The 13,065-nt window shown below is 42.1% G+C and overlaps 1 protein-coding gene across 1 annotated transcript in view; it reads left to right on the top strand.

Annotated features, from left to right (window-relative positions):
• Positions 1-744: 744 nt before the first annotated feature.
• LOC120913337 (cytochrome P450 2G1-like) overlaps positions 745-13,065 on the top strand; it is a 75,859-nt gene continuing 63,538 nt past the window's right edge. The window contains exons 1-2 of the mRNA XM_040323207.1: positions 745-930; positions 6,501-6,663. Of these exons, the coding sequence (XP_040179141.1) occupies positions 751-930; positions 6,501-6,663 (343 nt within the window). The 5' untranslated portion in view covers positions 745-750. The remainder of the gene's footprint in view (positions 931-6,500; positions 6,664-13,065) is intronic.

Below are 13,065 nucleotides of genomic sequence, written 5' to 3'. Positions count from 1 at the left end.
AGCAGCCACAGGCAAAGTTACTTACCTTGTCCCTGGATCCAGCGATGCCACCGCGCTGTGTGAGCGAGCGGGACCTCGCTCGATTCACACAGCGTCCTCCTGTGCCGCCGATCTCCGTTCCCTGCGACGTTACGACGCACGGGAGCGGAGAACGGCGCCAAATTCAAAGACGTAAACAAACACATTACATACAGTATACTGTAATCTTATAGATTACAGTACTGTATGTAAAAAATACACACCCCCCTTTGTCCCTAGTGGTCTGCCCAGTGTCCTACATGTACTTTTATATAATAAAAACCTTTCTTTCTGCCTGCAAACTGTAGATTGTCCATAGCAACCAAAAGTGTCCCTTTATGTAAAAAATGGTTTTAGATCAGCTAGAAAACAGCGATAATAAATTATAATCACTTGCAGAATTGTGCGATAGAATTTTGTTTTTTAAAAAATGTCATACCCGGGATGCCTACTAGTCTCTTGTTTGGTCAGATTTAAGTGAGTTATTCCTAAAAATTACAGACCTACAGTATAAAACACCAAATTTCCTTGCAAATAATGGTACCGCTTTCAGCATCTTTTTTCTGAAAGAATCATCCTGCCAGGGAGGTTAACTGGGGTTAATAGTTCTTCATCAAAACACTGACAGCCATAAACTGCAATCCTCTGGACGTTATCCAGCATCGTTCCACCCTTTTTACATAATCCAAAACACACCATTGTTGTATCAAATGTTCCAGTCTACGTACCACCATGGAACTGACAGTGCTGTTGACTGCAGTGCTGATTCTTCTCTCCTGCTGCTACTTCATCTTCTCAACATGGAAGACGATGTACAGGAAACAGGGGCTCCCACCGGGTCCGACCCCCCTGCCCCTGATCGGAAACCTCCTGAACATAAAGATGGGATCAATGGTCGATTCATTCATAAAGGTCAGATAATCTGGACATTCTTTGAAACCATTATAAGCCTAATATTAGATGTGGTGCTAAATTTGCCATAATTTTTTTTTAACCACTTACGGACCCCCCACTGTATATGTACGTCCTCTTTTTAAACATGGATATCTCAGTAACGGCAGCAGCTGCTGCCACAACTGAGATATCCATGTTTTCAGCTGGCGGCCGTGTAAACGATAACGGCGGTCTCCGCGGCGGATTCGCCGCGAGATCGCCGTTATCGGTGGCGGGAGAGGGGCCCCCCCCCCTCCCGCCGCTTTTCCGCGCCCTCCGCCGCTTACCGGAGCCGTCGGTAGCGGCGGAGGAGATCCGATGCTGCCGCCTGGAGAGTGAGGACTTGAGTGAGGGCAAGATGGCCCCCACCCGTCCTCATAGCTCTGCTGGGCGGAAGTGACGTCAAAACGTCAGTCCCGCCCAGCCTCTTAAAGAGACAATTTTTTTTCTGTCATTTTTTTAAATGACAAATTTTCCTTTTTTTTTTTTTTTTTTTTGCATTTAAGCCTAAATATGAGATCTGAGGTCTTTTTGACCCCAGATCTCATATTTAAGAGGACCTGTCATGCTTTTTTCTATTACAAGGGATGTTTACATTCCTTGTAATAGGAATAAAAGTGATCATTTTTTTTTTTTTTTATATTTTAGTGTAAAAAATTATAAAATCAATAAAATTAAATAAGAAAACAAAAAAAAATTTTTTTTAAAGCGCCCCGTCCTGACGAGCTCACGCGCAGAAGCGAACGCATACGCGAGTAGCACCCGCATACGAAAACGGTGTTCAAATCACACAAGTGAGGTATCGCCGCGATCGTTAGAGCGAGAGCAATAATTATAGCCCTAGAGCTACTCTGTAGCTCAAAAAATGCAACTTATAGAATTTTTTAAACGTCGCCTATCTAGATTTTTAAGGGTAAAAGTTTGACGCCATGCCACGAGCGGGCGCAATTTTAAAGCATGACATGTTGGGTATCATTTTACTCGGCGTAACATTATCTTTCACAATATATAAAAAAATTGGGCCAAATTTATTGTTGTCTTATTTTTTAATTCAAAAAAGTGAATTTTTTCCAAAAAAAGTGCGCTTGTAAGACTGCTGCGCAAATACGGTGTGACAAAAAGTATTACAATGACCGCCATTTTATTCTCTAGGGTGTTAGAAAAAAAAAATATATAATGTTTGGGGGTTTTAAGTAATTTTCTAGCAGAAAAAAATGTTTTAGTCTTGCAAACACCAAATCTGAAAAACACCTGAGGTCTTTAAGTGGTTAATAATTAAAAAATAGGTTCACCAGGAGCTGACATCTAATTATTTTCGAATGGTGTAGGTTAAAAAAAAAGTAATGACTAAATACGCCTCAGACTACGTTTGGTGTTAGTCCAAATACAAATTATAGTGCTTGCTATATGCAGCAAGTGAAAATGAATGACTACTTTGGCTTTTCATATACTAATGACAAGTAGGTGTAATAGCCAAATGCCACACCAACGTGATATCAGAGCCAAGCATTATTGTGGTTTTCATATTATTGCAACATGCTGAACCCACATTGAGCGTCAGCATTTCTCTGGAAAACCCCTCACAGCTTTTTTTACTGACAAAAAAGAGAAAGAGCTAGATTCAGGTACAGCGGCGTACCTTTTGGGCGGCGTAGCGCATCTCATATGTGCAACGTAAATCAGGGAGTCCAGAACAGTATTCTGAAAGATCCCGTGCCGAACGTTGCGCCGGCGTAGTGTAATTAGGCCGGCGTAAGCCCGCCTAATTCAAAATAGGCAGGTAGGGGGCATGCTTCATGTAAATTAGCCGTGACCCCATGTAAATGAATTGCCGTTCGTACGGCGTATGCTCGCGCATGCTCAGAATCACGTCGCATATACTCCCTAAGAAACGTTGGCGCAATGCTTTCGACGTGAACGTAACCTACGCACACCCCCATTCACATACCACTTACGTAAACGACGTAAAATTTGACGGCTGTTCCGACGTCCATACCTTAACATTGGCAGCGCCTCATACTGTATGTAGCAAATTGGATCTCATGCTCTGCTGGGGTTTTTTGCCTTCCTCTGGATCAACTGTGGGTATGGAGTTGGGTGCATGGGATTGTACTGTGTTTTTTATTTTGTTTGTTTATTTTTTGTGTTGAACTGGATGGACTTGCATCTTTTTTCAACCTGACTAACTATGTAACTATGTAACTATATAGCAGGGGTAATGTTACGCCGGACGTAAGCCTTACGTAAATGGCGTAGCAGGCGCAAGTACATTCGTGAATCGGCGTATACAGCTCATTTACATATTCTACGTGTAAATCTATGAAAGCGCCCCTAGCGGCCAGCGTAAATATGCACCCTATATACGGCGTACTAACACTTACTTTGGTCGGAGGAATCTGAAATTCAGGCGTATCTAGCTCCCTGAATAGCACGCATAGATACGACGGCGCATCTTCTAACTTACGCAGCGTATCAATAGATACGCCGACGTAAAGCCTTGGTGAATCTAGCTCAAAATGTACAGATACAGAACAGTTTTAAGGAAAATCTATGTAGCGGTTGGTTGCTACTAGTTACTAACATCCACCATATCACCCTGCTGCTAGACCTCCATCTATCACCTTAGAGAAAATGAACAGTCTTTTGCGTTGTTTTGTTTTTGGGTTATTGGGGGATATAACTTGGTTGGGGTAAGGAGGATATGGGATGCCCATAGAACATGTTGCTTTGCCATCATATTTAGTGAACATTGGTAAATTGGTTTGGCCTTGAAGAACTGATGTACTTCTAGCATTTACAGTCTCTTCCCCTGCATAACACCATGCAGACTATTGCTCCTCCTCTGCACTAACTCCTGCAGACTGTTGCTCCCAGAACTTCTCTCCTCCTGCACAAGACTTCCACTGAAAGGGCCCCTTCACACTAACGGATCCCGTGAGGATGCATTTATTAAATATCCGCTTGCTCAGCAGGGATCGCTCCGTTGATTTCCACTGAGCCGGCAGATGACAAGGGCGGTCCCTGCACAGCCCTGTCAGATCTTCGCTCTCCTCTATGGGGGGATCGTACGAACACGGACCGTCTGTCCGTGTTCACCCAATCCGAACACGGATGGAAAAATAGGGTTTTCCTCCGTCTGCAGAATCGGACAATAGCGGGAATCGATGAGATCGGGTGTCAGCGGATGTTCATCTGTCCGTATTTAATCCGAAAACGGATGGATGAAATACGGACATATTGTCTGCATGTGTGAAAGGTCCCTAAAATGATTAGCTTCTGTCCCATCATCTTCATTATGACAAAAGAGATCACTCTGAATAAACCCAGATGCTGGCTGTATTTGCTGTGTGGTTACTAGGCCAGAGGCCTGCAGGACCTCTCCCCAGAGGCCCAGTAATTTAACAGCTTGTACTGGTTGGTGGACTACTGATCCCAGCTAGCCCGACTTGCAAATCCTGCGTCCTCCGCACCGATTTGACACAATCCCCACAGTCTCTCCTCTGATCCGGGACTCCTCATCTATGACCGTGTAAAGATGAGGACTTCATCCATGACCGTATAAGGATTAAGTTCCCTCCCAGCTCTCCTGGCATGCCTCATCCAGGACTCCACTGTGGTCCACTCACCGACCTTTTCCTGCCCTGAGTCTATGATGGAGAACGTTAACTGGACATACGTTTCAACAGCCTCCAGCCCCTCTGTTCCAGGACTCCTCATCTATGACCGTGTAAAGATGAGGACTTCATCCATGACCATGTAAGGATGAAGTTCCCTCATAGCTCTCCCGGGCTCCTCCGCGATTGCCCCCCCCCAGATGGGGATGGCCTCCTGCTACTGCCCTACTGCCTAGTACTCCATTTTCCACTTCTCCCTGCCAACAACTCCTCCCCAGTGAGCTGTTACCTCAGTTTATATGGGAGGCCCTCCCCCTGCCAATACCAAGTGGGGATTGGTCAGGGTTCCTCACACAAGCTGCCTGTCACTCTAGCCCTAGGCCCTACCCCCTTCCAGAACATTCTCCCTGGAAGCAGGGCAGGCACCCCAGAACTGAAGCACAGGTGGTCACACCCACTGCTACACTAACCACCCCCTGCCCCCAGATCAAAACAAGCAGGCCCAGCCTGAAGCATAGGATTTGGCGGACAGGATCGGATTAGATAGTGGTGGACATGTCACCACTGACATCCGCTGCTCCATAGTTGAGACTGCAAAACCCGATCAAGTCTGCCTGAAAAACTGACAGGTGGACCTGATCAGACAGCCTGTCTGAAAGGTGCCTTAGAAACTAAACCTATTAATATTAACAGAAAACAAAAAAGAAAATATTTGGGCAGTCGCACTCCTGGAAAAGATTCCTGAATTGTCCTTTAATGGTTACATGGAATACACTACAATCCACAGCAAAGGTGAAAACGGGATACACAGCTGACGTTTCGCACTGATACTCAGTGCTTACTCATTATAACCACTGGCCGAACCATTTACAGTAAATATTCTGTGAGCGGGCGGCAGGTGCAGGTACATGTACTGTACATTGCTGGCTTTCTTCTGGCTTTGGTCACAGGCACAGCATCAATTTGTTGGCAGGTTTCAGCCAATGATTTTGGCTGAAACCTCATGATCACCTGTGTCCAATCACAGCACAGAGTTTTGTGTCCATACCTTAGCATGAGTTGCGCCTCATAATTGGGGAATAACTTTACGCCGGACGTACGACTTACGCAAATGGCGTATATTATGCGCCGGGCGCAAGTTCGTGAATCGACGTATCTCCCTCATTTCCATATTTGAATAGGAAATCAATGGGAGCGTAATTATGCGCCCACGATATGCCGGCGTAGGAAAGTTGGATGAAGCCTATTTTCAGGCGTATCTCAGTTTATGGGCACGGCGCATAGATACGACGGCGCATACTTACACTTACCCGATGTATCTCGAGATACGTCGGCGTAAGTGCTTTGTGAATACGGGGCCATTTTTTTATTGCATATGTTTTATAATAGAAAGTAGTAGATATTGTTTTATAATTTTTTTTCAAAATTTGCCATCTTTTTTTGTTTATATAATAATAAAAAAAAATGGTGGTGATCATATACCACCAAAAGAGAGCTTATAAAAATGTAATTTATGTATAGTGTTGCATGACCACGCAATTGCCAGTTAAAATAGCCCAGCGCAGAATTGCAAACAAAATGGTCTGGTCATGAAGAAGGGAAAACCTTCCTGAGGTCAAGTGATTAAACAGTATAAATAATATGTAAAAGTTAACAATACCCATAACAAGCAATCAGGAAAAAAGGCAGCGCTGTGTAAACCTGCAACCCAAGACCAAATGTTATAGCAAAGTTTATGATGTGTAGTTCATCAGGGTAAAAAGTGTAATCGGCATTTCAACCACACAGCTTGAGGAAGAGGCGAATGCCTCGAAATGCATAACCACGCCCCCATCCGGTCTCCAGTTGGATAGAACAATGTTCCCCAGTGTATTCTTCCCAATGAGGGTTTGTCAAACAGTATATATTTATTAATCTATTTCAATTGTGTTACAGTTAAGTGAACAGTACGGCTCAGTGTACACCTTGTATTTTGGTTCAAGCCCTATTATTGTGATATGTGGCTATGAAGCTGTAACAGAAGCACTCATCGATCAAAATGATGACTTTGGTGGTCGAGGAAAACTGGCAACGATTGATCAATTCACCAAAGGTTATGGTAAGAAAAAAAAATGTCATTGCAAAAGAGCTTTTAAATATACATTGCCTTGAAAAAGTATTCATACCCCATGAAATGTTTCATGTTTTGCTATGGTACAACCAAAAATGTAAATGTATTTTATAGGAATAGACCAACACAAAGTGGCACATAATTGTGAATTGGAAGGAAAATGATAAATAGATTTCCTTGTCAAGAATATCTTTATTAAATGCAAGAATAAATTGTACATGAAGCATACATTCGTTACAGTAATCAGGTGGTTATTATAACATAAGATTGACTAACAGTATCATCTTTCTTAAACAACAATAAACGGGAATATTTTAGCCATGATCTGTGTACTATCGCAGGAAGAGTTTAAGTAGTTAACATAGCCAAATATGTAATCCTTACAACTTGTCCTAGTGGCTAGTGGATAATATATCAAAGATAATACGTCCTTATTTAATGTAACCTTACTACCTATCAACTTTAAATTTCTAAAATGTGCTACCTTTTCAAAGTTAACGGTAGATACACGAGGGTACTACCTTATGCAGTATCAGATCAGGAAAAGGAAGAAGGGAAGAAAAGGAAGGAAAATGGGGGGGGGTCAGGTAAGGAAGTCTGCAGGGATGGGCTAGGAACCATCGTCAAAGCATGAAATGTACAACGGTTATTTTTGTATAGGAAAGCTACCATGGCATCATTACACCTTTATTAAAATTTTCTGGTATAGCATATTGTATCCAAGGGTTCCATATTTTTTCAAAGTTGGCGATCGTGTCCATTTCTAACGCTTCCATTTTGGCGTGCGTCATAGCAATATTCATTCTATTTTTTGTTTCCGTCGTTGATAAAATTGGAGTTTTCCAAGCTTTTGCTATGGTTTGTTTGGCTGCCGTAAAGAGTTGTGTTAGTAGCTTGAAGTGCGTGTGTGTTAGATTGATGGGCTTTAAATTCAGTAGTGCCAATTTAGGGTCTGGAAGTATTCTCAATTTAGTCACCGCATTTACCATCTTGAAAATCTTATCCCAGAATTTCTGTACTATTGGACACGTCCACCAAGTATGAAAATATGTACCTTCGGTGATGCAACCCCTATAGCAATGTCCGGTGCAGTTTGGTGCATATTTAGCTATTCTGCTTGGCACCAGGTACCATCTCATTAATACCTTATAGCCCGCTTCCAATGCTATTATATTCGAGGAAGCCGATTTAGTGTTTTGCCATATTTGATTCCAATCCGAGGTATTAAGTTCTATACCCAGGTCACTCTCCCATTTCTGAACATAAGGAAGCTTTGTTGTGTTATTGTGGGATAGTGACTGCAAATACAGAACCGAAATTGTACCTCTTACATGTGGATTATCTTTACATATACTTTCAAAAGGTGACATCTGGTTTTTCAGAGCCGAAGAGGTCAGATGTGTTTCCACAAAATTTTTTATTTGGAGGTATCGAAACAATTCTGATTGAGGTATACCGTATTTTTTACATACTGTCGGGAAGGGCATGATACCCGATGAATCCAAAAATGTATAGACATATATACAGTCTTTCCTTACCCATTCCTTGAATGTGTTAGGGAAGATCCATGCCGGATAAAATGTTGGGTTTTTATAAAATGAAAGCAGTGGGTTGAGAGGGGACACCAGTGAATACTTGGATTTATAGCTATCCCATAGTGAGAGAGAATGTTTAATAATTGGATTGCAGATTTTCCCGCGTAGCTTGGGAAGAATCCATAGTAAGTTAGCTGGAGGGATGGGATCACACTCGGTTGCCTCAATCGCTACCCAGAGAGGTGTTTACTTTTTTGCATGATATTTGGCCAAGGTTGAAATTTGCGCTGCCCTATAGTAGTTTGTAAAATTCGGATATCCTAACCCTCCTTGAGTTTTGGGGAGATGCAAGATTTTCGCCTTTATTCTGGGCCTAGATGTGCCCCATATAAAGGTCGTCATTCTGTTTTGTATTATCCTCAGAAAGTAAGCCGGTATTGGACTCGGGAGCACTCTAAAAAGATACAACAATTTTGGTAATATTGTCATCTTAACTGCGTTGATCCTACCTAACCAGGATAATGGGAGCTGGGACCAGGATTTGAGTAAGTTTGTTATCTGTTTAAGAAGAGGGGGATAATTATAAGAGAATAAATCAGATGTATCAGCCGTTACGTGTGTTCCTAAGTACGGGATGCTCTTATCCGACCATGTAAATGGAAGACCTACTGTGGCTGCACTTAATTCTAGTCTTGAGAGGGATATGTTTAGTGCTACACATTTCTTGGGATTAATGGCTAGACCTGAGAACGTCGCGAATCTATCAAGTATTGGGATGAGATTAGGGCCAGTTACTTGCGGGGAAGAAAGAAATAAAAGAATGTCATCCGCAAATAGGCATAATTTATGTTTATGACCTCCTAATTCTATACCTAGGATAGTGGGGTCTGATCTGATTTTCTGAGCAAGCGGTTCGATAAGGAGGGCAAATAATAACGGGGATAACGGGCAGCCCTGACGTGTTCCTCTTCTGATATCAAATGTGTCAGACTTATATCCTGCGTATTTAACATAAGCTTTAGGGTTATTATAAAGTTCCATAATCCAATTAGTGAAATTAGGGCCAAAGCCCCATTTCTGTAGAGTATATTTTAAATACGCCCAGGAAACAGAATCAAAAGCTTGTTTGATGTCCAGAGAGAGAAAACACGTGGGTATACCCCTTTTCTTTGCTATGTTGGCCAAGAGGCATGCCCTGCGTATATTATCGCCCGCTTGTCTGGATGGCATGAAACCTACTTGATCTCGATTGATTAGAGTACCGATAAAATTGTTAAGGCGGGTAGCTAGTATTTTACCTAATAGTTTTATATCTATGTTAAGCATAGATATGGGACGATAATTGCTACAAAGTGTGTCATCCGAATGTGGTTTGGGAATCATACAAACCGTTGCTAGCAACGTTTCAGGTCTGAAGGTTTTTTGCTCTAGTAAGTTGTTAAATGCCTCTGCCAGTCTGGGTGAAAGTAACTCAGTAAAAGTTTTGAGGTAGTTTGCCGAGAACCCGTCAGGTCCCGGTCTTTTGTTAATTTTGAGTTCCCGAATGGCTAAAGCTACATCCTCTTGCGTAATTGGTTCTTCCAACTGTTCTTTCTGTGATTGACTTATTTGTGGAAGATTAATTTGTGCAAAAAAGGAGTCAGCTTTAGATTCGTCAAATACAGTAGTTTCTGAGTAGAGTTGTTTTAGATGTGAGCTAAACTTTTGAACTATTTTAAGTGGGTTGCTGGAGAGAACCCTGTTGGCAATTTTTAACTTTATGGGTTTAAAAGTCTTATTGAGTGTGTTTAGCGCTCTAGCTAAATATGTCCCTGGTTTATTAGCTTGCTTGTAGAAAGCATGTCTAGATCTATTAAGTGTTCTATTAGCCGAATCGGTTAAGAACAAGTCGTATTCCAGACGTGCTTTGTCCAGCCGAGTTCTATTAGTTTGAGTTTGGCAGTTTTGTAGGGCCAGAAATGCTAAGTTGAATTCTGTTTCCAATTTTCTTGCCATCAGTGCTCGCTCCTTTTTTAAGATCCCTATTTGCCGCTGGAATGCTCCTCTGAGGACTGGCTTATGTGCTTCCCATAATGTAAGTGGGGATATTTCAGGGCTTGCATTGAGTTCTAGATAGTCTTTTAGAGCTTGTTCAATCAATTGGCAATGGGCAGGGTGTTTGAGTATAATTTCAGGAAGATACCAAGTGGGATCATGGTTTTTCGGAATGGTTGATGCCATTGTGGTGTACACCACATTGTGATCTGACCAAGGGATGGGTATTATATTTGAATATAGTATTTCAGGGACCATACCGATTGTCACAAAAATATGATCAATTCGGCTGAAGGATTGGTGTGGGTTTGAAAAGTATGTGTAGTTACGTTTTGTGGGATTGTGTTCTCTCCACGTGTCTACTAAATTGTATTTGGCTAATAAGTTGGGAAGGGTCCATTTAGCTTGGTGTTTAGGTGTGACATAGGGGGTTTTATCTAAGAATGGAAGAAGGACTTGGTTGGAGTCTCCGCAGATGAGGAGAGTCCCTATTTTATGTGAATTAATTATTTGGAAAAGATGCGATAAGAAGGGTAACGGGTTTAGATTAGGAGCATAATAAGATACTATCGTGATCTCCGTATCTAACACTTGGCCTGTTAATAGTATGTATCTGCCCTCTGGATCTTTGATTTCCGTTTTTAGAGTGAATGGTGTGGTGCGATGAAAAGCGATAAGGGTTCCCCTTTTTTTGACTGAAGCAGAGGCTGAATAGACTTGTGGATAGGAGGGGTTAAAAAATCTAGGAGTCGTGTTCGTAGTAAAGTGAGTTTCCTGTAGGCAAACAATATGGGCTTTTTTGGCCTGAAATGTTCTGAAGGCCTTGGTTCTTTTCTGTGGCACATTCAATCCCTGTACATTTAACGACAATATATTCAATGGTGCCATGGTAGCTTTACTTCTCTGTTCATCTTACCGTGATAAACCGGAGGACATCTGGCCAGCCCAATCCCTGCAGACTTGGGGAAAGAAAAGGAAAAGGGGTCTATGGGGTATTCAACCTTGAAAAGGAAGGTAAACACAGAAAAAATTTGCAAATAAACAGTCAACAATAAACCAATAAAGTTTGTTAGGTTTACCCGTGGCGGGGATGGACTACCCCCGCCAGGGGAAAAGGGGATCCCATCAATCCCCCGCTTAATCTTGCGGGGAACTGAGGAGATCATGGTGGAGCACAGGTTGGTTCCGTGCGGTGGAAAACCGCTGTAAATATGTTCAAGTAAACACCGTCTGAGGTGTTTTTTCTCAACTAAGCTGTTAATAACATTTCGAACAGGATAACACTAACTACTCGCCTTCTGTTGTTTAGGCGAGAGATATGAGAGGGGGTTAACTATCCTTAATTAATTAAATAAAGAGATTGTAGAATTCATTAGCCTATACCAAAGATGTTTTAATTGGATCATGTGTTCCATTGGAATTTTAGGAAAAAATTCCTCAAGTAGGTCCAATAGTTTGGGTAAGATTAGGCTTCTATTGATCAGATATATGTCAGATTGGGTATCTACCTATTGACCATTAAAACAATGCAGATTCTACACACCAAAACTCGCCTTGCGCCTGGACGCTGACTGGGCTACTAGTGCACGAGGTGGTGTAATGTGGTGAAGCAACTTTGGATATTATAACTAGAGGAGGATAAGAGAATGGGTTTTAGAGGTGTCTCTTAGGTCCCCGGGGTGTAATTAAATGGTGTGGGATGTCATAAGTCTGAGGGACCCTGCGAATGAAGGGGCAGGCCTTGTCGTTCCCCCCCCCCCCCTCCTCCCCACCCTGAGGTGAGGAGGAGGTGAGGAAATAAAAAGTGGGGGGGAAAGTGGAAAAAAAATGGAAAGAAGTAAGAATGAGATAAAGGTTGGAGTGCAAGGTAAAAAATGAAAAATAAGAATCGCAATAAGCGGTGAAAATGAGAATACAATTGGGTCAAAAGAGAAAAATTTAAAAGTAGAAATAAAAAATAAGAGTAAAAAAAATAAAAATAAAAATAAAAAACATCAAGTTCTCAATCCATGCAATCTGTACATCTTTTCTTGTGAAGTGTTCTTGTGACCAGGGGAAGAAGAAATTCATGAGGTCCTCTGGAAGGTGGTCAGTCCATGGTATCCTCTTGGTCTTTGGGTTGAGACACAAATCTTCCTCGCTTGTTTGTGTGATGAGTTCCATTGTTCTTTTCAGGTTGAATGATGCCATTGCGGGAAGATGTTGATGCTGATCTTCTGCGGGAGGAGTTGTGTGTGATACTGTGATCAATGAGCTTCAGATCAATTAAAGCTTGGTGTAATTGATCAGGTGATCTGCACACTATCTTTGAGCCCTGGAATGTAAATCTGAGGGAGAAGGGAAATCCCCATTGGTACTTTATGTTTCGCTGTTGTAATTCCACTAAAAGGGGTTTCATTGCACGCCGTTTGGTAATTGTCAGTTGCGATAGATCGGCGAGTATCTGGAAATTGTTTCCCTGGAATGTTAAACTGCTCTTCTCTCTGGCTGCTTCCAGAACCTGCTCTTTTGTTCTGCAGTAGTGGAATTTTGCAATAATATCCCTGGGGGGTCCCTCAGATTTTTTGGGGGCTAATGCCCTATGTATTCTATCAAATTCCAGGCGTTCTACAGGCAGTCCCGGCACTAGCTCCTGACACAGTGCTAGAATGGTATCTGAAAGGTCCAGAACCGTCTCAGGAATTCCCCTGAATCTCAAATTCGATCTCCTGGCGCGGTTCTCAAAATCTTCTAGTTTGCTATGAAGTACCAAGTTCTCCTCTTTAAGCGCATCTAGTTCTGATTGGCAATCTTGAGTATAAATTTCAATTTCGTCCATTTT

The sequence above is a fragment of the Rana temporaria genome, chromosome 9 (assembly GCF_905171775.1).
Source record: "Rana temporaria chromosome 9, aRanTem1.1, whole genome shotgun sequence".
NCBI lineage: Eukaryota > Metazoa > Chordata > Amphibia > Anura > Ranidae > Rana > Rana temporaria.
Note: the sequence above shows the minus strand (reverse complement) of the source record. Positions and strands in the feature narration are given on the sequence as shown.